The sequence below is a fragment of the Maylandia zebra genome, linkage group LG7 (assembly GCF_041146795.1).
Source record: "Maylandia zebra isolate NMK-2024a linkage group LG7, Mzebra_GT3a, whole genome shotgun sequence".
In the NCBI taxonomy this organism is placed as follows: domain Eukaryota; kingdom Metazoa; phylum Chordata; class Actinopteri; order Cichliformes; family Cichlidae; genus Maylandia; species Maylandia zebra.
Window position 1 is genome coordinate 65,145,381 of NC_135173.1, and position 27,204 is coordinate 65,172,584.

General features: G+C 43.1%; 1 protein-coding gene across 7 annotated transcripts in view; it reads right to left on the bottom strand.

Annotated features, from left to right (window-relative positions):
* Nucleotides 1-8,505: 8,505 nt before the first annotated feature.
* The window catches only part of ndrg4 (NDRG family member 4), a 73,509-nt gene continuing 54,810 nt past the window's right edge, over nt 8,506-27,204 (bottom strand). For 5 of the 7 annotated variants that reach the window (XM_076886908.1, XM_004566143.5, XM_004566144.5 and 2 more), the window contains 14 exons: nt 24,676-24,781; nt 21,964-22,084; nt 21,262-21,324; nt 20,787-20,847; nt 20,609-20,695; nt 20,447-20,503; nt 19,756-19,859; nt 19,569-19,625; nt 19,144-19,195; nt 15,207-15,254; nt 14,542-14,577; nt 14,343-14,394; nt 14,120-14,158; nt 8,506-12,784 (listed from right to left, as the gene is read on the bottom strand). In XM_076886908.1, coding sequence (XP_076743023.1) covers nt 12,630-12,784; nt 14,120-14,158; nt 14,343-14,394; nt 14,542-14,577; nt 15,207-15,254; nt 19,144-19,195; nt 19,569-19,625; nt 19,756-19,859; nt 20,447-20,503; nt 20,609-20,695; nt 20,787-20,847; nt 21,262-21,324; nt 21,964-22,084; nt 24,676-24,781 — 1,038 coding nt within the window. In that variant the 3' untranslated portion in view covers nt 8,506-12,629. The remainder of the gene's footprint in view (nt 12,785-14,119; nt 14,159-14,342; nt 14,395-14,541; nt 14,578-15,206; nt 15,255-19,143; nt 19,196-19,568; nt 19,626-19,755; nt 19,860-20,446; nt 20,504-20,608; nt 20,696-20,786; nt 20,848-21,261; nt 21,325-21,963; nt 22,085-24,675; nt 24,782-27,204) is intronic. The other 2 variants (XM_004566142.5, XM_004566146.5) reach the window with 1 other exon arrangement.

A 27,204-nucleotide genomic window follows, 5' to 3' on the forward strand; every position in this document is an offset into this window, starting at 1 on the left:
GTGCTCGTGCCTTGGAGGGAAAACCGGGATGGACATTTTTTCCTTCAGTTGTACATTTTGCTATTAAAAGATTCCTACTACAATGGATAGCTAATGAAGCTGCAAATGTTATGAACAATTTAAGAGTTATTTAATGAAACTTAACCAATCTTTATGGAATCTACTCTGAAGTTGGCTGAAAGAAAAATTTGAAAGCTGCTTGGTTCATGGAGCATCTAACAACAACCAAGGCAGGTACACAACACTGGTAAATAATGAGTTTATTTATTATGTTTAAGTATGGTAACTAAGCCTACATTGTTGTGCAAGCCTGAATTTCAGCGGATTCATGCATTTGAAATTCAGCACTGGCCTTCATACCTATTAATTCAATTCAATTTTATTTATATAGCGCCAAATCACAACATAAGTCGCCTCAAGGCGCTTCATACAGAGAAAAAACCCAACAATCATATGACCCCCTATGAGCAAGCACTTTGGCAACAGTGGGAAGGAAAAACTCCCTTTTAACAGGAAGAAACCTCCGGCAGAACCAGGCTCAGGGAGGGGCGGGGCCATCTGCTGCGACCGGTTGGGGTGAGAGAAGGAAGACAGGATAAAAGACATGCTGTGGAAGAGAGACAGAGGTTAATAACAGGTATGATGATTCTGGCGAGGTGTTTGAAGCTCAGCTGTGTCTTGCTCCATCACGTTCTGACTTTCCTGTCGCTCCTCCTCCAACACCTCCGATGTGACTGGGGGGTCTAGTGGTGGTGGCTCTACTTCAGTGCCATTGCCTTTGCTAACAGTTTGTCTGGGTTCCACAGTATAGTTGGCAAAAATGGCTGTACCAAAATCTTCGCCTCCTAATACATTTGCATCGGATGAAGCTGTCAGCCATCCTGTAGGCGGGTTCCCAGTGGCGAAGCATTGTGGATGTGTGCGTCTGAGATGGTGGTAAAAAGAGTTGAAAACACGGTAATCCTCGGAGCATCCATCGACTCCACAAATGACACGGAAATCTGGACTGCGACTGCGTGCAGTATTAATGTGACTTAACAGAGACTTCAATGTTAACGCCACAAAGACAAAGCAAATCACACACCTCCAACAGAATCAGAATCAGAATCAGACAGGGTTTTTATTGCCAAATGTTGAGCAGGTTTACAACATTAGGAAATTGTTGCGGTGCTTCAGTGCAAACATACTGTCATAAATTACGCTTAAATAGACATGAAAAAATAAATAAATAAATAAATAAATAAAAATAAGAATAAGAATTAAAAGTGCTAAGTAGATAGATATATACATGATATATACATGAGTGCAGGTGGTGATCAGTGCCAAACATGGAATGATGCAGTGAACACAACGTAGGGTCATGTGTTAGTGGTGGGAACAGTCATGCGGTTATTGTTCATGTGTTCAACAGCAGAGGGGAAGAAACTGTTCTTATGGCGAGAGGTTCTGGTGCGAATGGACCGGAGCCTCCTGCCTGAGGGGAGCAGGTCAAACAGACTGTGTCCAGGGTGAGAAGGGTCAGCTGAGATCCGAGCTGCACGCCGCAATGTCCTGGAGGTGTACAGGTCCTGCAAAGATGGGAGTCTGCAGCCAATCACCTTCTCAGCAGAGCGCACAACACGCTGCAGTCTCTGTTTGTCCCTGATAGTGGCTCCAGCGTACCACACGGTGATGGAGGAGGTGAGGATGGACTCGATGATTGCAGTGTAGAATTGCATCATCGTCCGTGTTGGCAGGTTGAATTTCTTCAGCTGCCTCAGGAAGTACATCCTCTGCTGGGCTTTCTTAATGACGGAGGTGATGGTGGGCTCCCACTTCAGGTCCTGGGTGATGGTGGTACCCAGGAAGCGGAATGAGTCCACAGAGGTGATGGGGGTGTCAGACAGGATGATGGGGGGGAGTGGAGCTGTGTGCTTCCTGAAGTCCACAATAATCTCCACTGTCTTCTGGGCATTCAGCACCAGGTTGTTGTGGCTGCACCAGGACACCAGACGTTCAACCTCCCTCCTGTAGGCAGACTCATCCCCGTCCGAGATGAGTCCAATAACGGTGGTGTCATCTGCAAACTTGATTAGCTTGACAGACTGGTGGGTGGAGGTGAGGCAGTTGGTGTACAGGGAGAAGAGCAGGGGAGAAAGAACACAGCCCTGAGGGGAGCCGGTGCTGATGGTCCGGGAGTCCGAGACATTCTTTCCCAGCCTCACATGCTGCTTCCTGTCCGTCAGGAAGTCAGTGATCCACCGGCAGATGGGATCAGGCACATTCATCTGGGAAAGCTTGTCTCAGAGATGGTCTGGAAGGATGGTGTTGAAGGCAGAGCTGAAGTCCACAAACAGGATCCTGGCGTAGGTTCCTGGGGAGTCCAGATGCTGCAGGATGAAGTGTAGGGCCATGTTGATGGCGACATCTACAGACCTGTTGGCTCTGTATGCAAACTGCAGGGGGTCCAGGAGGGGGGCCGTGAGGGTCTTGAGATAGGAGAGAACCAGGCGCTCAAATGACTTCATGACCACAGATGTCAGAGCCACGGGTCTGTAGTCATTTAGTCCAGTGATCCTAGGTTTCTTGGGGACAGGGATTATGGTAGAGGACTTGAAGCAGGCAGGCACATGACATGCCTGCAGTGAGGAGTTGAAAATGCCAGAAAACACTGGGGCCAGCTCGTTTGCACAGTGTCTGAGGGTGGCAGGAGACACACCGTCTGGGCCGGGAGCTTTTTGAGCATTCAGACTCTTAAACTGCTTCCTCACACCTGCTTCATGAATATGAAGAGTTGTGGTGGGAGGAGGTGGTGTGAAATCCTCTTTTGTGTGGGGTGAGGAGGGGGGTGTTGTAGGTGAAGTGTTTGAAGGTGGTGATGGCTCTATGGAGGGGGGAGAGGTGGGGGAATGAGTGTCCAAAGTGCCTCTATTGTTGGGGCCGTTGGAGGTGTGAAGGCTACTTGATGGCTCGTCAAAACGGCAGTAAAAGTCGTTGAGGGTGTTGGCCAAGAGCAAGTCATCAGTGGAGTGGGGGGTTTTAGGCTTGTAGTTGGTGTTGGTGATGGTTGGTGATGGTCCTAAAACCTTTCCACACAGAGGCCGAGTCTGTCACAGGCTGGGTCTCCGACCCAGCACTCTGAGTTTTCTTTGTGTATATGTATATGTTATTAGTTTGTGTTATTTCCTATTTGCCTTTAGTTTAGGCAGTTATTGTTCCTGGGTTTTCTATGTTTTGGGGTTTTCTATTTATTTCATCACGTATTAGGTCTGTTTAGTTGTGTTGTCATTTCCTGTTTTATTCTGACAATGTCATGTGTTCTTTGTTCATTATATTTAGCTTTCCTCTCCTGGTCCTGTCATTAGGTTTATGTCTGTCAGCTGTTTTCCCCATGTGTCGCCACTTCCCCTGATCACCTCATGTCTGTATTTAAGCCTTTTGTTTTCTTCATGCCATTGTCGGTTCGTCTGTTTACATCACCGCAGTCATAGTTCTAGTTTTCGTCTGTTTATCTCACCAGAGTTACAGTTATAGTCTTAGTCTTTGCCCGTTATTTTCCACCACAGTTATAGTTATAGTTTTTGGTCTTAGTACCTTTAGTGTTTTGTTTCTTAGTGTTTTGCCTGTTTGCTTTGGTCTCTTGGTTCATTTCCTGCCGTCATCGCAATAAAGGTTCACTTTTCTGTTAATCATTACAATTCCTCGTCATCATCTGCTTTTGGGTCCTGTTTCCACATACATCGGCGCACCCCGCCGTGACAGAACGAACCGACCAGTCATGGACCCAGCGGATTCTGCTCTCACCGAGTGTCTGGAGGAGACTGCTCGGATCCAAGCGATCCTCGACCGCATCTTTACAGCGCCCGATTTGAAGAGCAAGCTGGTAATGATTAACGTTGCTGAAGCTATTATGGAGAGGGATCCCCGCCTTCTCCAGCTCCCGGACTCACCTGCCATAGTTGATGCCTTTACGAGGATAAAGGAGATGCTGCAGGCCCAGGGACTGTCGAGTCAGGAAATGGCTTCCAGCACCCACCAGTCACAACAACCCCACAATCAGTCATCTCCATTGCTGCCTCCGGAACCTGAGTGTGTTCGTGTCGGTTCGCTGAGATTCGCCGCAGCGTCACCACCTCTCAGCTCACCAGTTTCCACGCCCTCATCACAGTCTCGCCATACTCCTGTCACAGTTCAGCACGAGGAAGCGCCACACACCATAGACTTGGACGACGACGAGCGCCAGTCTATATTCTGCGCTCTCTTGGAGGAGGAGCTCCGGTGGAAGCCGTGGCTCATTCCGGAGCACGAGCACTCTTTCCGGGGAACTCGACTGGCTCTCGGGGGACCTCGGAGTTATCAGGGACTTCCACCCATTGCTCCGCCATCTTCCACTCCTAAGAAAAAGCGGCGTGCGCGCCACCGACGCTCCGTATCACAAACACAAGTGAGTGACTATATCTTGGCTCCTCATGTTTTTTCTCCGGAGGTTTTTGAAACTGACACTGCTTCTCCGGTTCATGAGCCCGGCTGCAAAGAGACTGTTTGCACAGGAAATGCTAGCCATCAGGCTCAGCTAAGCTGTTGTGGGACTGCAAACCAGGCCGTTTTGGATCCGGGGACGGAGGTACAGCTGGTGCAGCCAATTTCAGTGTCAGTCGGAGGGCCCGGGGAGCCCAGCCAGCCTCATGTTTCGTCTGCTGGAGGTTCAGGAGAACCCAGCCAGCCTCATGTTTCGTCTGCTGGAGGTTCAGGAGAACCCAGCCAGCCTCATGCTTCGTCTGCTGGAGGTTCAGAAGAATCCAGCCAGCTTCATGCTTCGTCTGCTGGAGGTTCAGGAGAATCCAGCCAGCTTCATGCTTCGTCTGCTGGAGGTTCAGGAGAATCCAGCCAGCTTCATGCTTCGTCTGCTGGAGGTTCAGAAGAACCCAGCCAGCTTCATGCTTCATTTGCTGGAGGTTCAGGAGAACCCAGCCAGCTTCAAGTTTCGTCTGCTGGAGGTTCGGGTGAACCCAGCCGGCTTCAAGTTTCGTCTGCTGGAGGGCCCGAGGAGCCTGTCCAGCCTCACGCCTCGTCAGCTGGGGGTTCAGGAGAACCGCACCAGCCTCATGCCACGTCTGCTGGGGGGCCCGAGGAGCCTTTCCGGCCTCATGCCACGTCTGCTGGGGGGCCCGAGGAGCCCTTCCGGCCTCATGCCACGTCTGCTGGGGGGCCCGAGGAGCCCTTCCGGCCTCATGCCACGTCTGCTGGGGGGCCCGAGCCGCCCTTCCGGCCTCATGCCACGTCTGCTGGGGGGCCCGAGCCGCCCGTCCAGCCTCATGCCACGTCTGCTGGCGGGCCCGAGGAGCTCGTCCAGCCACCTTCTGCTTCTGCTACGCCTGTTCCAGCCTCTGCCTCTGCTTCGCCTGGACCAGCTTCTGCTTCGCCTGGTCCAGCTTCAGCCTCAGCTTCTGCTTCGCCTGGTCCAGCTTCAGCCTGTGCTTCGCCTGGTCCAGCTCCAGCCTGTGCTTCGCCTGGTCCAGCTCCGGCCTGTGCTTCGCCTGCTGCGGCTCCGGCCTGTGCTTCGTCTGCTGCGGCTCCGGCCTGTGCTTCGTCTGCTGCGGCCTCCGTGTCTTCAGCCTCGTCTGGTCCGGCCTCCGTGTCTTCAGCCTCGTCTGGTCCAGCCTCCGTGTCTTCAGCCTCGTCTGGTCCAGCCTCCGTGTCTTCAGCCTCGTCTGGTCCAGCCTCCGTGTCTTCATCTTCGCCTGGTCCAGCCTCCGTGTCTTCAGCCTCGTCTGGTCCAGCCTCCGTGTCTTCAGCCTCGTCTGGTCCGGCTTCGTCAGAGTCTTCATCTTCGCCTGGTCCGGCTGCGTCAGAGTCTTCATCTTCGCCTGGTCTGGCTGCGTCAGAGTCTTCATCTTCGCCTGGTCCGGCTTCGGCCTCGACTCCTGTTTCGCTGTCGTCAGTTCTGGCCTCTGCTTTTGTTCCTGCTTCGCCTCCGCCTGGTCCGGCTTCGGCCTCTGTTTCTGTGTCGGCCTCGCCTGGTTCTGCGGTTGTATTGGTGTCGCCCAAGCCTCGTTTTGTCCCTCGGGATCGCCGGCCGCTTTCCGGGTCGTCGGCTAGACATCATTGCCGTCGGGGTCGGCCCCCTGAACCTTTGACCTCCGACCGGCTGTGCTCTCGACCTCCGGGTCGACCTCCTGAACTTTTGTCTTCTGACCTGCTGTGCTCTCGACCTCCGGGTCGGCCCCCTGAGCTCATGGGTTTTGGACTGCTGGACCGTTGGCCTCCTGGTCGGCCTCCTGAACTTTTGAACTTTCTTTTGTTTTGCTGTCGACCTCCGGGGCGGCCACCTGAACCGCTTCGCCATTCGCTCCTGTTCTGCCGGGTTCATGGTCGCCCTCCTGAAGACGGGTCTCGGACTTTTTGTGTCTTTGTTGTGTTTGCTCTGTGTGTTTTCGCTTCTTTGTTTTTTGTGGCCTTGTTTCTGCAGACACCTCCACCTTTGGTCTTACCACAGAGAGAGGCCTGCCGGTCCGCGCGCAGCAGATGAAAACCCTCCAGCTTGAGTGCGCAGTCCGGGATGTCCTCACAGAGCCACGACTCCGTAAAACATAAGACACAGGAGGAGGCAAAGTCTCTGTTCATGCTTCTCATCAGGGCCAGCTCGTCTATCCTACATGGTCTCTTACAAGGTGCAGTTTGAGTTACTGGATAATTAGTCCTGAAGCTAAATACTGACTCCAGTAATAGTTACTAAAGAATAAAAACAAGCATTGAATTTCTGAAAAATGACACATACTATACACAATATGCATTATCAATTTATATACTAAACCAATTTACTGTTGTCTCTTTCTTTTTACTGTTTTCCTTCAATCAATTAAAATCATACACTTCTGGTGTGCTTTTATTCAGTGTTATATTCAGGCTATGTTTCAAAAGTCAACATGGAGCTACTGGTATAAATTTAGAAAGAAAGAAAGTGTGTACATTATTGTGCCCCGTGGGGAAATTGCTCTCTGCATTTAACCCATTCACTCAGTGAAGCAGTGGGCAGCCATTGGGCGCCCGGGGAGCAGTGTGTAGGGACGGTACCTTGCTCAGGGGTACCTCAGGGTAGCTGTTAGGGGGAATCGAACCCCCGACCTTCCGATCATGGGGCAACCACTCTACCTACTGAGCTATCCCTGCCCCCAGGGATAGCTCAAGTAATCAAGTAATTGTATAGGAAGTGTAGAATTTAACTGACATCAGCTTTACAAAAAGGGTAAAGAGCAACTCAGACGTAAAGAGAGATGTGGACAGCTTTGGAAAGCTTGAGCAAATCCACATCATTGGTATATTATACGACTCCATCAGGAAGTCAGTTCAACTGTCAAACACATCTCACTTCTGAAAATTAGAAATATTTAAAGACCACAAGGTATGGTATTTCCACAATATTATAAAAAGATGCAATATCCTTCAGCAGACAAGGCCTCAGTGCTGGGTATTGCCTTCTGTACCAGAAATGACTTCTGATATTTTGCCTAATAGTTCCCTCATCTCCAACATCAGTTGGCTGAAACATGTTGACCCTTCTTCTCGCCACCTTCAAAATGTTTGATTTACAAGTTTACAAACTACAAGTTTCTGTTAGATTTGTATTGTTGATTGTCATTTATGCTTAGAAATATCTACTCATATATGCTTAGAGTGTTATAATCAATGTCATGTTGGTAGAGGTTTGATCCTTAATAGTCTGCAAAGGCTTTGTGTACATTCCAGAGTGTTCTGGCATTCACACCTACATCTTGGGAGCATGGGAGAGGTCGTACCTTCTCTTATTGTTTTATGGTAGGATAAACGTAGCTATATCAGTTTTAGGCTAAGTGCCTTTTGTTTAGATGGACCGCTAGACTCCATGCTTACACAACGCACAGGCAAGGTACTCTTTGTGTGTTTGTAGACGTCATATGTTAATGAACCTATGTATATTCATGTGAGCTCAATAAAAGGAGTGCTATGGGGAACCTGGCTGAGAGTCTGACGGAGGTCAAGTGGGTGGAACGACACTTGGCTCCAGGCAGGTCTCCCTCATGCATGAGTAACACAAAGAACTTTGCCTACTTGGTGTTCAATGCCTTTGCTGTGTAGTTAAATTGTCTCGTTCCAGCGGTGGGCCTGTGCTAGACAGAGCCAACAGTTTCCAAATGTATGTTCACATTATTTTCAAGCGTTTTAATGAGATGATCTACTTTGAATATTTTATTACTTGCCTACATTGTATGTATCTGGTATATGTTCCCATTACTCAGGTGTACAGTACATAGACTGCTAGCCAAAGCTAGCTTGCGTACAGAGAGCAAGCTTGTATAAGAACAGGCCTCAAACCACACTTTACCCTGTGGCCTCTGGCATCATAAACGCAATATTGCGCACTGGTTATGAAGAGAACCTTGAACCTTGAGCTGCTCTATATTAACCACATTTTTGGTGTCTAAGGGCATCTCTCTATTAGGCTTCCCATGCACCCAAAACGTGACAGAAAACACCTGAGTCGTCAAATTCTGACGTAAAGTCTTTATTTCTCACTTGTTACTTGATCAGTACATTGACAGAGACAGTTTACTTTGTATATGTATTTATATAATATATTTAAACTTTACAGTACACATCTGGATGACAACGAAGTCGGTAAGAGTCCTACTGTTGTGAATAGAAACAAGCTCAGAGGGAAGATTCCCACAATATGAAACGATCCAAATGAGAAAAAAGAACTTATTGCTTAATACAAATTGGTCATAATGGCAGTAAGAAGAGAAATAGTGTTAGCACATGGACCAATAAAATACCATGAAGAGGTTACACCCTATTATTGTCTTTAAAAAAAATCTCCAAGAGAAGAGGAAAAGAAATACATTTTCTCACAATACGGTAATGTTAGAGTGCTCGGTTGGGGTAACCCGCTCTATAAATAAGAAGTATCTACAAGTGCAAGGAGGACCAAGGTCTATACAAACTGATCCAGCGCTAGCTTACAGGACCTGTGGACTTTCACAATTCAACTTCACTATTTAAAGACCTCGAAGAGGAAGGAGCAGATAGGAGATGGGTTTTCATGTACATGGTTAAATGTCAAAGATAAAAGAAATGGAAAACATAGTGAGGATGAGGTGTGGGTTGACAATACTGTACAGCACTTCAAAAAGGGACAAGATACATTCAGGAGCCCCCCCAGGCAGTTTGAGTCATGTAGGAGGATGGCAGAAAATAGCTTAGTGAACAGAAGAAACAGTGAAAATGATCACAAAATCTGCTACATGCAACCTTGAGTTTTTGTGAAGTTGGCCGATGAGGTTCTATAAGAACGTCTTTGATCTGATCCCTGTTTTCTGCGTTTTGAGACCATTACTGAATATTTCAAGCAATTCAACAATCTCTCCAGCTTAAACGAATTCACATTCTTTTCCTTTAACATTCATTCAGCCATGTTTCAGGTCAGAATCTCTCTCTGTGTTTTGGTAATGATCTTTTCCCTTCCTCTTTACACAAATATAGCATTTTCTCATTTTCATTCCCAGCCTGTTGCTTTTTAGGGCCCCCTGGTGCTCACAACTATGACTAAAACACTACCGACATCTTAAAAAGTGACTTCAGCTGATAGCCCTTTAGGGTGCAGCTGGGTTTGCCTGTGAGAACCGGGGCACCTTGTGATTTTTTTTTTGTTTTATTTTATTTTTATTTTTTTAGAGGGAGGGGTTTTGTTTTTTGTTTTTTTAAGTGGCTGGGGGTTACCCTACATTCCGAGCTTGGAGCCCAAATGGCGCCAAAAAAGCCCCGCCCCTTACAGGCTGCCTCAGGGAAGTGCACACCTCAGCAATTGGTAGCTACGCCCCTTCTGACAGGGGACCAAAGGGTTTTCCTGTAAAACTGAAAGCAGACGAAGGTGACTATGGTACATGAATACTGTACATTAATGAGCTAAAATCCAAGGGAGCCCATCCCTGATCACTATTAAGGTGATCCAGGATTACAGCAGATTGCAGCACACAGTTGCACTAGTCTAAAACTACACATATATACTCACTATGTTGCACTACACCAGTGAGATCGTGGCTTCACGGCACATCAAAACACCCACTAACCACATAGCAATGGATTCCATCTTGCATGTGAATTTTGTGTATTCCTTTTTTTCCATTACAAAATCCAGCCCACGCAGCTTTCACTTCAGTAGATGTGCGAAAATGTGTGTGTGTGTGTTTGTGTGGGTGGGTAGCTTTGGTATATCCACAAAGAGGGGCTGGATGCTGTAACGGAAGGCAAGTTTCTGTGACGTCGACCCAGAAGCGAGAGGTTGTCGGGCTGGCCTGGTCCTGCCTCAGCTCCCCTCCCTGGTCAAGTTTGGTTTGAGTCAGGCTGTGATTGTCATCTTAAGAGACCACAAAGAGCTGCCTATGGCGAGAACCACATCCATGCACTACAGCTGCAGGCTAATGAAGGTGTTTGCATCCTCTATTTAACTAGCCACAAGTAAGGTGCTAATGAAGAATGCCCTAATACTAGAAACTAATTACATACTAGAATGCCCTAAGATTACTTTCACATTGACATGCATATACATGTTAATAAATACTTCTTCTATTCTAGTATTATGCAGTGGATTGTCTGAGAAATGTGAGATGACACGCGGCTTAAAGCTGCACTCTGGTGTATTACGCTAATTTAGCTCCAAGCGAAATTTTGGAGCTGATGCATTGTAACATCATGTTCCTGTGCCGGCCCTGCTCATGATGGGAATGTAAAGGGGCTTTCTGTGAATAAACGATTTTTTAAATGCAATTGAAATTGAAATTCTAGCTTTCTGACAAGTTCCTCGTTAACACAAACAGGTTAATCTGCACTTCAAGCTCATATAGCTACATTAATATTCCTCACTTTGCAAACTATATATAAGTATTTTGCTCGTATGGGTGCATTTTCCACCGTCTTTATTAAGCATTTACATGTTTTGCAGTGTAAGATATTAATAGTTTCAGGCTCACTTGATTTCACAGAAGGTGTTTTTCAAGTGCTTCATAACAACTTTGCTGCTACATTGGCTACGTTGGATTTGATGTTTTTAAATAATTTTTGGCTCATTTGATACCAAACAGCTCCAGATTGTCTTCTCACGCAAAATCAAGATGACTCAAAGACGTTAATGTAAATATTATTGTGGCAAAAAGAAGAAGGTAAAGCAGATAAACTGATAAAGCTCCCTGGTGGTGTAGTGGCTTGGTTTTGGTGCGCTTGTGACTGGCGGCCCGCGTGTAATTTCCTGTTTTGAGGTAATGAGCCTCAGAATATGTCTCAGATACTACACATGCAGAAGCACAGACAGCCTGAAAAATAGCTTATTATTTCAAAGTTTGAGCTGTTATAAACCTGGACTATTAATATTTTAATGTAAATGCATCAATGGAGATAAGTTGAAGCATATACTGACAATATCACACTGTTTCAATCTAGTTATAGTTCACCCATTTGAAATAAGGTCTTACCAAGTGCAGCTTTATAGCAACGTTGTGAGCTCTAACTATGCTTACAAATCCTCTCTAGCGCTACAGGTGCACTCAGCTATGACATGCTGTGTTCTGCCGTCTGCCTAATTCTGGACACCCCCCCCCCCCCCCACCCGCATGATTCTCAAACTTCACAGAGAGAGATGCTCACAATCTGTCACATAAAAACAGAAAACACCCCATAAAAGTACTGCTCTCACAACACGTTCTCATCCCAAACAGTAACATTTTACGCTAGGTGACAAATCGTCAACATATTACGTTTTCGGGCACCCAACACGTTCCTACATGACGACATCGGAAAACTGAGGACCTATGACAACCGTTTGGACTCAATCTACACATGTTTACTCTTCTCCTTCAAATCGCTTGGGAAAACACTATTTAACGTCATTAAAGTGGTGGTTAAGCTTAGGAACAAGGTTATGGTTAGGGTTAGGGAGAAGGTTAGGTTTAGGGCTGGAATACAGGGCTGGAACGTCTATTACCGCGGGACCGTCATTCCACTGGATTTCTGCCATAACCCGCCGCGTACCATAAGAACGCGGAAGGTCACCTTTGGCGTTCCTCAGGAACGCCGCGGGACGTGACAAAACGTTGGGATGTTACGCCTCGGGAGTGAGAACGGTCTGGCTCTCATTGCTATGTCCTGCACTTTTACCAGCTCGTATCAGATTTCATCACTAGCTCTTTACAGCATATTTCTGTATGGACTGTTGACAGAATTACTGTTTTGTGTGTTTGGGGGGTGGGAGGTTAGAAAGGGTGCACGCAAAGAATGAGGCCACACTCAGCAAACACAAGAATGACACTTCAAGAGTAAATGCTAAATCATTGAGTGGTGGGAGAAAGGAAATTGAGGTGGATATTTAAATGTGTTTAGGGTGTTAAAGTAGCGTTACATATGGAATTTTACAGTGGAGGAGGGAAGAAAATGGCAGACACAGGGATAAGGAGGACGTAGATGAAGACAAAGAGAGCTGTCTTCAAATATTACTATCCCTGTCCATCAAGCCTGACTACCTCTCTCACACCTTCAATTCCACCTCTTGTTTGCACAGCCCGCCTCACTGTTTCTCTCTCCATCCCTCTACTTCCTCCCTCCCTCTTTCTTCCTGTGGTTTCTCAGCAGGACACCTCCATGGTATGGGTGACTGCGCCGACTCCCTCAGTGCTGTCCGAGTGGGTGCAGGCTCGTGAGCGGGATCCCTCCACGGAGCCGCCGCTGGTCAGGGAAGCCGTCCTGGAGCGAGCTAGGCGGGTCATACTGGCTGAGGGCACTGGGAGAAATTTCAACATGTCAAATTTCTTACATTTTTGAAAAAATAAATAAAAAAGTGCAATCAGTAGATGTTGGGGGGATGTAGGGAGCACATGCTAATGTGGATAACTGAAGAATATGTTTCTTCATAGCAGGTGAGAAACGGCAGCTGACTGGCTCATACAACAGTCATGAATTGTTAGGCTTGTTAATTAAAGCTGTTAATGTGTCTACCTGGAGACACATTAACAGCACCATGTACTCAGTCTGTGATATAATAAGCTCAGTTGTTCTCATGGGAACAGACTATGATTAGTGTGGAACTGGGTTTGTTTGGTCATTATTAAATGACTGCACTGAAGAAAGATAACAAGTTGAGCAAAGACATTTTTGGATTTCCTTAGAGTAATCAGGATTAAGTTAACCTGTATTCACACTTCACTGACTTATTATGGCTCCTTCAGGAAGGTGAAACAACCCAGAAAAGCATCCCTGACAGTTTTAACACCACACACGTTAGCCTACAGTTTTTCACTTACACAGTCAGTAGACAAAGACCAACATCAGGAGCCTGTTTTCAGCCAATTTGCACATTAAAGTTTAATATTTCTTCTTTGACCTCCATTATTACCTGGGTATTTTGTTTTGCTTCCCACTGAAAATAAAACTAAAATTTGCTGATAGGAAAAATGAGCAAAAATCCATAATTTGTAATAAATTGGAATGCAAAGGTAACCCTGGGATATTTGAATATCAAAGCTGAGTTTTAAATAAGGTCAGAAAATCATGGCTATTTGCAGAAAAACACTCAAAGCTCTGGACTTAAAATTCTCCTATCAGGTAAGCTATGCTTTTTAAAATCTTCTAAACAAAGTTCAGTTCATTTCATTCCATCTTTCTGTGATACAAGGGAAAAATAAATGTTTAACCAGTGTAACTAAAAGCAACTTGGTTTTGTCAACAGTTTATTTACGTTTTTTAAAGACATGGTGTATTATTGTTAACTTGGTCTGAAAGTCTTTGCTCAAAGCTAGCTGAACGCCATGCAAAGAGCAGGACTGGAGATGCAATGGTAAAGGAATGGGGGGAGTGGAAGTAAGGGCAGTATATTTTTCCATTGGAGGAAAAATTATATTTGATAAAACAAAGATGGGGGGTTAATGTCCTTAGGATAAAAGAAACTCCAAAAATGAGAGCAAAAGTAAAAAAAAAAAATAACCATAATAATAATAATAATAATTGCAGCCCAAAATATTATATTCACAACCAAATGAAATTCAAAAGAAATTCTAAAATACCACGGTCATTGAATAGGGCAATAACAGGTCAGAGGTGAACGGGGAGGAGGAAGTACCTGGCCCTCCACTCAACCTCCGATCCTTCACATTAGCGACTGAAAGAACGGGGCAAGGAAGACAGAGGGCAAGATTAATATTGGTCATAACCCTCTGCATAAAATACATCATAGCACACTCACTCGACACTACAAAAATACACCTGAAAGTAAATTTTAAAAATAAAACAAAAAACACTGAATCCCACTCTGTCTCACTAACTATGGCGGTTTGGAGACTTACTGTAGCCCATCCCCTGCAGGAAATACTTGAAGGCTTCTGTCAGTTTGCCGGGCTGGAAAAAAAACACATCAGAGTTTTTATTCCACTCAATTCTGAGGAAACAGTGTCTTAAATGTGGATGGTGAGTTTGTGCTCTGTGGTGTTTTTATTTGTTTGTGTAGCAGCATCTTCATGATGCAAAGTGGTTTGTTTGTGTTACCTGTGTGAGCTGGGGCAGTCCACCAGAGTCAGCCATCTGCCACGGGAGGAGACAGCAGCCATCAGCCAACTAGCATATGATCAATCAACCATCTCTGTCTGTGTGACAGATCTATCTATCTATCTATCTATCTATCTATCTATCTATCTATCTATCTATCTATCTATCTATCTATCTATCTATCTATCTATCTATCTATCTATCTATCTATCTATCTATCTGTTTGGTGTCTTTGGTGGTCTATCATCAAGGTAAACAATGTCTATGTTATTATTTTTCTTGTATTTTCTTCTTTATGAAACATTCTGTCAGAATATATCGACCCAAGTATTTCTAAAGCTTGGGTTCAGTATTTCTTGTTTGTGAATATGTTCATAAATGTGTTCAGATTTATTATTCAACTTCTACACACTGAATTACTTCCAATGTAGAGTAATTAAGAAATAGCTATTTAGGATGTTTACCAAAATTAAACATATTTCTTTGAACAACACAACACTAAAGTAAAAAGGGTCAAAATAGCTTTTTAGAAAATTACTGAAAACTGAAACAAGTTGTTTTATTGCTGATGATCACACGTCTACTTTTCCTTTGTGTGTCTGACTTTAAAATGTTGCTTCAGTGAATCTACAGCAGTAGTAGGTGAAACGAGAGCAAACGTTTACCTTCAGGAAGGTGGTGTTGGTCGGGTCCAGTTTGGAGTTACACTCGACCTTAAAGACAAAACAGCAGGTTGAGCTGACTAAGCCAGATAACAAGAACAATCACATCTTTTTGCATGCTTTCTGATGACTTCATCAGGCAACATAACATAAATGTCCACACATTTACAGATAACATTCAAGTACAATCACGTTTATTTAGATACAGGGAAATTCAGAGTGTTTTACTAAAAACGTAATAACACACAAAAATATATTGTTGAAAGGCGTTCCTTTACTCTCAGGCAAAATAAGTGAGCTACTGTTTTTATAGTAGTGGTTTGCATGGCCTCACTGGTTACGTCAAAAATTGTTGCAGAATACAGAGCCGGGGGCCAAAAGTCACACTAGCAAGATTGGTGACACCATGATCAGTATGTTTCCCAAACTATGTAATTTTCTGCACACATACCAAATACAGTAACACTTAAAAGAGATTAACAAGATAACACAAGACAACACAAGATAACACTGGCTTCTTAGAGTTAACTCTTTCCCCCATAAAGTTGACATTGGATGACCTCCACTGTACCTTTATGATGAGTTTTGAAACCTCAGTATAAATCAATAAAAACATGGTTTGATGACCATTAGAACAGATTCTGGATTTTTCCTGTACAGGTAAGCTGTATAGGCAGAGCTCACCCTCTTCTGACTGAGCAAATGTGACGGATTGTCATGGTCCTGGGTCGGTGACTTTTTGTACTTTTACTTTTGATAGTTTTATGTATTATGACTGTTGTGTTTTAGTTTCCCAGGGTTTAGTTTGTGCTCCCTCTGTTTGGTGTCATCCCTGCCTGTGTATTACCTCTAGTGTAGTCAGGTCTCTGTGTTTAGCCCAAGTCTCTGAGTCTGTGTCTTTGCGTGTGTGTATTTTTCCTGTTTTACTTTGAAGGTCCGTGTGTGATCTCAGTATGTTCAGTTTACGTTTCCCCTGTCCCGTCATGTCTGATTACTCCCAGCTGTGCCCGCCTTCTGTGTCTCATTCCCTCGTTATCCTTCTCTGTATTTAAACCTGTCTGCCTCTGTTAGTTGCTGGTTTGTCTGCGTGTCTTCCTCTGTTGTCGCTGGTTGTCTCTCCATGTCTCCTGCATCTCCATGTGTCTCTAGGTTTCAGGTTTGTTTTCTATGCTTAGTTTTCCCAGTTTAGGTTTTACTCAGTTCTGTTTTTGCCACCCTCGCCTTTGTTTGAGCACGCTCCTTTAATAAAGCTTCCTCACCTCAGTTGTGCTGCATCTTGGGTCCTTTAATAATTCCATACGGCTCGCCTCGTGAACCGTGACACAGATATTACCAAACTTACCCCTAATCCAAAGGGAAAAGAGTTAAACTTCTCATCTCTTACAAGGGTACATGTCATGTACCATTTAACCAGTTATGCCTAATATACTGCATGTGCTGCGGAGACTTCCATACGGGTTTTACTGTGTCACTTTTAGCTTGGATTATATTTTTTAATTCCTCAGATCTGTTTGGCTATATTGCTTGGTTTTCTTTTTGGGGCTCTGCTGTTGTTCATGTCCATGTGATTGGCCATATTATGCCAAACCTTACAAATGAACACACTCAAAGGTTGATTGGGGAAATGTGAGCTGACAGTGAGTTCATAACTAACATCCACCGTTGGCCTATCTTAATGAAGATATTCTAATTCTATTGATTTTAGACTTCAGTGCAAGAATCAAGTCTAAGATCTAAAAATGCAAATTGCAGTGAGCAAGCAACAGCTATAAAGCCAAATGAAACTGCTTGCTATAATTAAAAGACACGACACACCTTAAACTACTAACCCATATAGAGTGCTGGTGTGCTTTCAACACACACTGAAACACTTGCTATAGATGGAAAACTTTCAACTCCAAGATAAACAGTGTCAGGACTTTATCAGAGATGGTGAATGTATAGTCCATATATGGAGACGACCCAGATACTGCAGTATGCTGCAGAGATGACTCACTCCAGCAGGATAAGATTCATCCGCAGTGTGTGCACACACAGATGTGCACAGAAACACAAACGATGCCTAACTGCTCACATGTGGACATGCAAAAGCACATTCAGGGCATCACACAGAAACCAACGAGAACATGCTTTTGCTCTCTGCTGCATTTAATCTTTAATCCTTTACACAGATTCCAAAAATACATTTTTGGTAATCTTGACAAAATAAACACGTATAACTGTGAGATGAATGCACATCTGCACTTTTTTGAATAAAATAAGAATTTTTCTTAATTTTTTTAGACAAGCTTCATCTGCTGATACAAAACTGCATATCAATTACAAATTATTTGCACAGCTACAACAAAACAGTTGCAAATTAGTTGCAGGAAATGCAAATGTGACTCTTATAAATATGCATCTCTCCATATTCCACTCACTCTGCATTAACAGAATAGAATGGAATAGAAATAGCCTTTATTGCCTTTATTGCAAAATTGCCAGGCAGATGGAGCATGCAAATTAGTAAGTAAAGGGAAATATGTATAAGAATATGTACAAAATGTGCCGTATATTTATGCTTAAAAAAAGGAAGAAAGAAAAGCGTAAAGTAAGTGGAGCATACTCAGCAGCCTCAGCTGGTCATATCAGCAGATATGAAATATTAATATGACCTCCATCTGTCACATCCAATAAATTAACCTCTGTTCACATCTCTCACTTCCTCGCTTCCCTTCCCTCCATCCCTGCTTCCATCTCTCCATCCTTCTATCTTTTCAAGAGGTTTTATAACAACAACATCACTCTCCCTGCATCTCGTTCTCCATCTCACAGAGGATGGAGTGATTTGATATCAATTTGAACAGGCGGCAGATTAACTGGTGCAGAAGCACACATATCTGGGCCACTTCAGACAGCCCCAGAGCGAGAACGAGGCCATCTGGCCTCTGGAGAACACGTACACAAATAGACACACACACCTATAGTACACCTATAGTAATGCAGACAGGCAGGGGAGAAGGAGGCTTGTAGAGATGTCTCTGCTGGCTGACCTGTTTCTTTATTCACGAATGAGCACAGAGTGAGAACAAAATACTGAACAGAGTGAGAACAGGTGGAGGAAGAAGGAGGGGAGGGTCTGCTGGTAAGCTAATTTTTATTTACTCTGACAAACTGAGTCAGCTCTGTGGGGAATTTATAGAAGCAACATAAAGACGAAAAGAAACTGATGAAGCACGGCTACTACATGATGAGACAAAAAGGTCACAGACTAATTCCAAGTCCCCTCAAAATAGTCATACAAGCCTAAGTGATCCCACTCTGCACATTTTCTCAAAGATAAGTTCATTAAGTGAGAAATGTTTAAAACCTGCAGAGACTTATCCACTGAATCTTCAGCTTTAATGAGCATTTAGGGGTTTCAGCTACTTATTCAGCTGTTATTAAAGTGCTTTAATGGTAACAGAGTAGAGGTTCTGGTACTAGTGGTTTAAGGCCATTTGGGGTGTGACCAATATAAAACCTGTGCGGGATCATGTTTGGTACCTAAACAGGGAGAGAGATTTTGTTAAATACCCTGATGAATGCATTGGTCAAGCATTACAGTTGTTTTTATGGAGCTTTAGTGCATTCATGGTGGCCTTATTGGTGGCATCAGACAGACACAGTTAGTGATTAACACGTGAGCATTTAGCAACTAAAGAACCAGATCTTTCTCTAAGGAGCTGGTGGAGACCAAAAGCGAAGCTAAAAGAGCGTAAACTAGACTAATGTTTGTCACATTGCCAGAAACATTGGTCGGAATAAATGTAAAGTTTTGATGTTTTGCAAGTAGGAAAGAGAAGATTTTGATCAGTGTAGCTATCCAAGTAATGAATATAAAATATGAATCCAACTGAAAGATTTTTTGTTTGTCTTAACTGGCTTTAGACAAACAGAAAGAAAAAGAACAATGACTCACCACTCCTTCCTCTGCAGGCGCATTGTCTCCAACAACCAACATCACAGGACACCTAGAGGCCATCAGTATTCTTTGTGAACATCTTAAAAATTTTAAGCATTGACATGATTTTGCTAATTATCACTTACAGCACACGTAACTCTCTCAGATTAAATATATGTCTGTTGTTCTGCTGTCGGGTCCAGACTACATGTTTGAAGATGCCTTTTACAAGAGAATCTTTTACATTATATTATCTAATCTTTTATAGCTGTTTATAATATCATGTGACTGTATTTACTCAACACAAGAAACTCATTATTCTAACAGCTGGTCAGCTGATTCCAGTGGTGTGTCAGTCTGTCCAAAATTAACAAAAATAAAAGCTTTAACCTCCACTAAACCTTAGATAACACTGTGCTGTGATGGCACATCTGAAGACTTACTTCAGGGTCTTGGCGTTAAGCACTGTCCCACTGCGGTTCATCTCCAAGTCCCTCCGACTGAAAGGGGCAAGACAAGATAGACAAGTTTAAAAAAAAAAACGCTGCGTGTTTATGTTTGTTGTTACGTTTATTATTCATATTACATATATTTATATTACTTAAAAATACACTGAGTTTGAGCTTCCACCTGTTGTACATGTTCCAGAAAAGCTGCAGGTTGAAGTGGTTGATGTTGTTGTTGATCTGCTGCCTGTAGCTCTGCACCAGCTCTGTGTTGCTCACCAGCTCCTCCTGCACAGAAATACAGCTGTGGTCAGTAGTACTCGCAGTTATACAAGAATAAATAATCAGTCGAATTGGATGATGACAAAATTACTTTATTAAAATTGTTTTTTTGGGGTTTTTTTGTGCTGCTCTGTGAGGATTTTTGTGCTGCTCTGTGAGGTTTAGCCCCCACTGAACTGGTGCTGAATGCAAACCCTAACCGTACCTGTACCTTTGGTAATCCGAATACTTGATGTTTGTTTTCAGTGTTATGATGAAATTGTTCCCCAAAGTTTTGTCAATCAAGGAACAAAGAAAACCATAATTGCTTCTTAGAATGAGGAACCTGTTATTAAACTTCAAAGAGTTACAGTAAACATATTTTCTTCCTGTTTTCCCGTCATGCTTGAACAATAACTGTAACTGTAATTTTTTTGGACAATTACAATGTTTTTTCCCTGGCACAAACAGTTTTTGAAGAGAGCAAAAATCTCATATTCTAATGGGGTTTGGATTAGGGTTAGGTTTCTATGGTTTTCACCTGCAATGACTTTGACCTCAGAAACTTAAGCACACTGGAAATTAAACAACATTATGTTTAAAGGTGAGTTTACCTGGCTGAAAAGATGTGGCAGCACCGTATCCGGCAGAGCGCTGGTCAGACCTGACAGCTAAGGGAAACAGAGTTATTGCAATGAGAAATATAAAAGGCATACGTAGGCTGATAAATGTGAAAATGGATGGATTAATGGATGGACACAGTATAGGAGAGGTACCTTGGTAGCAGCCCAGTCAATCCATCCCTTGCCATTGGGGTCGATGTTGAGCAGAACCAAACCCTCTACCAGCTCAGGGAAGATCAGCTGAGCGGAAAAGACAATAGAATCTTTTTGCACACCTAAATGGAAATGCTATTGTTGTTTCATAAATAACAATGAATAACTTTTGACTTACAGCAAATTTGGCCAGAATATAAGCTCCAGCTCCAACACCGATTCCAACGATGCTCTTGAATCTAAACAAGATCAACGAGACAAATAAGGATGCAATGGTTTAAATAATTCATATGTGTGGATACCACAAGTATTGCTGCAGTGCCTACATGACAGAAAACTACTGTAGGACACACAGATGGGAAATTTATACGTGCAAAGAACAAGTGTTCTATATCTCAGACATGAAAGGTACTGTAGGCTCAGACTAAAATTATATCCAGCTGGCAACATCTGATATTTTCTAGTCCTATAAATTAATTTTCTACAGTTGTCATTAAATGAACTGAAAATGCATGACACTCGTTTTCATGTGAGGTGATTTTGTGTAGAACACAAATGGGAGCAGAAACATTTTTCTCTGATTTTGAACAATTTAACATGAAAATACAAGAAAAATACAGAATTTTTGTAAATTCAAAGCACAGAGCACCCACCCAAAGTGCTCCACAACAGTGGGCAGCATGCCAGCCAGCTGGTCCATGGTGGGGTACTGGTACCTATGGAGAGAAAGTAATGACTCATTTCACTCGAAACAATTTAAAAATCTATCAGATTCAGAACTCAGATGAGTTATTCCCAACATTTTTCTTTCAAATGTCAACCACCCGTTATGCTGTGTAAATGGGCGCTGTTTAAAGTGAAAGTAATTATATAGAGTTCTATGTGCAGGATCTGGACGGTTCAGTGACGTCTCTGTTCCCCTCAGTTAATGGTTCTAGATAATGGCACTATCTGCACTCATGTTTAAACAGATTATGCACTATCATCGATGACCATTGATGAATGAAATTACCCTTTTTGTCTTTCTGTTTGTTGTGATTCCTATTAAGGAAACTGCTTAATAGGAATCACAAGTTTGAATAATAATAATTTTTGGACTGACCAGCTCATAATAAGACTTTTCAAATGTAAAACCATTACACCCCCATAAATAAATACAATAAAACTAGATAATAAAATTATTCTATAGTATAATCAATAAAGGGAATATCACAATTTAAGAAATTAATTCAATTAATGATTTAAGGCATAAAAACCTATAAAACTTCTCAGTTTGTAAATGACTCCACTAAACACGAGATAATTAATCAGGGAAGAATAAATAATTCTCCATTCATTAGATGTGTTTTTTGTACCCTTGTGGGAACTGTGATGCTCCAGTCTGCTGTCCCGGGGCATCGACGTGGCACACCACAAAATGCTTGGTGATCTCCTGCATGTCTTCATTACTGAAGAAAGTGTTGAAGCACAGCTTGTCTGTAGGAGAGTGAGGAAATAAGCAGAGGTAGCACGGGGTGAGAGGACGGAGGGCTGGGAGCAGAGGAACGTGATCACATTGAATGTGCACCACACTCTGAGAGGATCTTGAAGGTGGCCATCTGTGCAGCTCATCCTCTGCCAGCAAGGAAAGGCAAAGTCTCCTTCTAGCAAATCTGACACACAGCTTTTATTCACCTTTGTTTCTAACTGAACTGATGAATTTCTTTATTTTAATGTGGTTTTTACACTTTACAAAATGGTCTGAAAATGATCTTCAAATGTCACTGATGCTTGGTGATGAGAAAACAGTGAGAATAGCCAAGGGCTGCGTGGAGATGCTGCATATGCAGTAGTGGGACATTCATTGCACAAAAAAGAGAGGATCCATATTCTTTTCTTGGACGGAATGTCTGATTTATTTCCAGGGTCACGGAGGATTTCCCTCACTGTAGAGCTCTATTTCCTGAACCACCACAGAGAACATTAAATTCTGAAATAGCTTCATGTATAAAAGATGTCAGTTCTCTTATGCCCTCCTCCCACCGGCTCTGCAGTTGGCCTATTTTCTGCTCATGTGTGTCAGACTCAGTGAAGCCATGCAGCAACATTGTTTCCTCCTTGGGCTCTGCCTGAGCAATGCTAATTAAACGGACCAATTAACAAGACAACTAGGCTAGAGATGAAAATCAGGGGAGGGGAGCTGGACGCTCTGACTTTGCCGCAGTGCCGGCTTGCGGGCAATAATATGAATGCTACGTGACCACTGACGTGAGAAGTTTCTCATCACCAACACGCTGAATCACCGCTCAGCTCTTTCACATTATACTCCTACTGACTCCGTGACCTACTTTCTCCCTCTGTACTTTCTTTATCTGCCTCTCGTTCTTCCTCTCCTTTTATTTCCCATGCCCTGCATCCTGTACAATTAGATGCACACTTTGTTTTCTTTCCTAACAATTTCTACTCCGTGACCTGATTTCTACTTCTTAAATGAGCCCTTCTCTCCCTCGGCCTCTCTCTCTTTTTGCTGCACTCCTAATCTCTTTATCTTTATTTCACTTTCTATTTTTTCCCAGCCCCCTCCTGTTCTCTTGTTCTCTCTTGATCTGTGTTTTTAATAGAGGGAACTGGCAGATTGCTGTGCCATCTGCTGATTGGGAGTCATTTTAATGGAACAATAAGCCCCCCACCAATTTTTCTTTATGCTTTCTATTTTTTACTGTGACTCCTTTCATCCCTCGCTCTTGCTCCATCCTATGTGATTGTGTGCTGCAGTCAACTGATTTAGTGACTAGCTGTGAATACTAATAGCCCTGTGGTTCTGCTGCAGCAGCAGAACATTTTCTATATGCATAATATTTGTGTGTACTTTTTTCTGGAGTGAGTGGATTTACGTGGGTTTTTTTCACCACCTGAGACAGACTGATGCAGAAAAATGTAGTCAGATATTTGCAGTCATACATATATCACCTCCGTTTCCTCTCATACCATCCTAATTCACCCCACCCTCCTTATCCCACCTCCACCCATCAAAGCAGCACCGCAGTGCCGCTGGCGCCGCCTCGCCTCCCTCTGCAGGATGTCCATGTTTTTCTGACCTACATTTCATCGATGCCTCTCAGCATCTCAATTTAAGACAAATGCTTTGGTTTTTTTCATTGTTTTTATTTTTACCCCACCTATGTATATGCCTCATTAAATTAAATTAAGTGCAGCAGTGCCTTTGCTCAATGATGGGAGTGTCATGACAGCATCCAGCTCTTGGTGCATGGAATGAAAATCAAGTCGCGATGATATGTTATCTAATGATGACAACATATTTTCTTGTCAAAGATAATTAATCTTGTCAAGCACCAAATGCACACAGCTTTTTAAGTAATTTAATGGTTTTTATTTGTTTCTGTGAGATGATGAAGTCTTTGCTGTGCTAGTTTTAGAGGAAACCTTTATATTGATGATTGGAAATGACTGAAGGAGCTTTGAATGAGTCCCTCTTCAAATGAATCCTTAATTATGTTGTACTGGACTCTGGTGCAGTGACTCAGTACATCGTCTGTCAGAAACACAGAGACACTTTCATGTTCATGCCAAGTTTCTTCTGATTGGCTGGTTCTTGTAAACAGCAGGTTTGAACATTAGTTGTGGGCTTCTCCTGTGTTCATGGCGAGAGCTGACATCATGGAGAGCCAAGACTATAAAAAACTGTCAGCATGATTCACAAATATTTGACCATGGTTACGATGACCGTCCACCACTGAAATAGTATACATGCCCCAAACTGCTGACTCTAAGTCATTGATTACAACGTAAAATGTTCATTTCATGTAATCTGGTCAAAAGACATTTTCTTGAATGGGACACATTCAGTTTATATCAAGCTGATTTCTTTAATAATTTTTTTAAAGAAATTAATTAATAAAAATCTAATCCAATACACGTGCTTCTTTTAAATGTGACTCAGGCTGAAAAAGTGTGTGTTTGTGTGTGTATGTGTGTGTGAGCGTGCAAAGTAAAGGTAGAAAGCCAATTATCACCTTTGATAAGTGCAGAAACAGGAGCATCTGTTAAGACACCAACACAATACTCACGGTTCAGTCCCACATCGTGGTAGGTGAGGATAGCGGGCTTGTTTCCCTTGGGCGCCCCTCGGATCACCACATGCAGCATCCCATAAGGGGTCTCAACATCATGTTCCTGTGAAATACACAAAAGCAGACATTTACCTGGTGGTTCGCACATAGTCGCCAAACAACTCCTTCGAGGGTGCAGATGTCCTCATTAATCCGTTATCGCAAGAGTTTCCCTTTGTGCGCCAGCACACATTAAACACTCATAATTTCACCTGCTTTTTGTTGAACTTGCTCTTTTCTCATTAACAGCCAGTTCACACTACGCTCCTCATTAATCTTCCATGACAGAGGCAAGTGCAGCGATAATTAGTGGATAATCCTACAGATGATCTATTGGACGTTAATTTACTTAGAAGGTCGTGTTTTAAATAATTCAACAGTCAGTGGCTTTCAAGGTCTAGAGTCCAGACTCTGATGGACTATTTTAAAAAGCAGGAATATGAAATATGAAAACAATTTCAGTATCAGTGGCTAACTACTGTTTAGAAATTGCAAAAACAACTAAAATAATTCAGCTGCAAATTGTGTGGAGACTTTCAGTAAAAGTCATGACACCCTTTGGACTGACTGACAAACTGTCATCCAGTCTTACACCAGTGGGAGACACCATGTGTGGTTCTTGTGAGTTTGAGGCTCCAACTCTGAAAACAGCTCAACGGTCTCTAAACTGGAAACTGTCACTTCTGATGAGGGTTAAGCTAATCTTCATAACCTTTGTACACCTTTGGTAACACTTTAAAATAAAACCACTGCTATTACAGAAACAGAAACTGATGCTTAAAAAGAGTAAATGCTGATATTTTTTTCTATATGTTTATTTTATTTTGGCAGAAAACAATGTTTAAAAATAAACTGTCAAACTCTCTGTTTCACATTCAGAATAAGAAACATGACAGATGAATATTAGCGATCCATATCTGTGATTTGGGCTGATCTATGTTAGCTTTATTGTTTGCATTTATATTTTTGTTGGAATGTTGATATGTTTACCTCGAGGGAAAAATAATATGTCATATAAATAAACACCTTGAGCCGATGCTGATGTATATCTGCGCATCCCGACTTACATCGAAATAATGCAGAATCTACTAGAGATGCTCTTTTATTATTGTTGTTATTAATAATAAACAATAATCGTTATTTGTATGCAAAAAGACTCGCACGAATGCTTAGTATAAAATCCTTGGCAATTTAAAAGCTCCAAATATGCAAATATGGAAAAAAAAATCATATTTCAGAGAATATGAGTCCTGTGTTTTTTACCGATGTGACATCATCAAATAACTTATGTGTGCAAATGTGTCGAGTTATGACCCACATTTTGTCAGCATCTGCTGACCACAAAAAGCCAAACTCAAAATGGAGGCAGGAAAAATGAGAAACCATCAACTGCGCAACTAATACACACACACACACACACTCTTCACACAGCAGAGTGATGCTTTGGGATTATTATGCCAGGTTCAGGCGGTAAACTGCACTGAAGCCTTTATTGATGCTGCTCCCACTCTGGTCTATATTTTCCACTCTGAAGCAAACACACGCTGACAGGCTGCCATTACTGTCCTCCCCTCAGCATCCGTTCACACCTTAAACTGTTCAGATGCAGAGAAACAACTGCCTTAAATTCTCTGTCAGCCTGCTGCTGTCAATCTGCAGCATCTCCGACGGCCTGCCTGCTTCTTCTAAAATAACACACAATCATTGTGGAGTTATTTAAATAACTCCCAAATGACTCACAGTGCAGAAATACAGCAGTGCCACGGATGCAGCCAAGTGACAAAATTCCACATAATCCTCTCTTCTAGCAGCAAATAGTCATGCAGCCAACAGCTAGGAGTTAATCCGGCCGGATTATCTCTCTATTATTTCAGCGTTAACATCAGTGTTATCTGCAATCAGCATTCTAATTTGAGGCAGTTACTGCATCAGAGGCTTTGTTTGCAGTCTGTTGTAGTGACATTACACAGACACATGAGCTCCTCAGATAATTGCGATATCTTTAAGAGAGAATCCAAGCTTCCAACAATAACCGTCTGTGCAGCAACATGACAAAAGCGAATTATGTTATTTCGTTTGTATTACAAAACTAGGTGAACAGAAAGAGAAGGCTGCCTAGCCTGACCTGTCTCCCCAATGTGATGTTTGTGTATTGTATGTACGGTCGGCAAGGTCTGTCATCTCGGTTGTGGGCAAAAGACCTGCAACTGACAAATAAAGGCTATCTCATCTCATCATCTCATCCCAAGTATGCACCAACCTTACTCGTCTGCTTCAAGGTTGCATAAATGACACTGCAGAAGGATTAACACTTGCCCCACACGCCCTCGTCTGCAGAGGTATGCGCATCAGAGCATTGCACAGAATCTGTGTTAGTGCGCTTAAGTGTGTCAGTGGGCCAGAGTCAGAGCAGCCCATCAACTGACACTGACGCTGCAGTTTCAGCTGAATACAAAACAGCAGCACACAGCAGTACACAGAAAACAC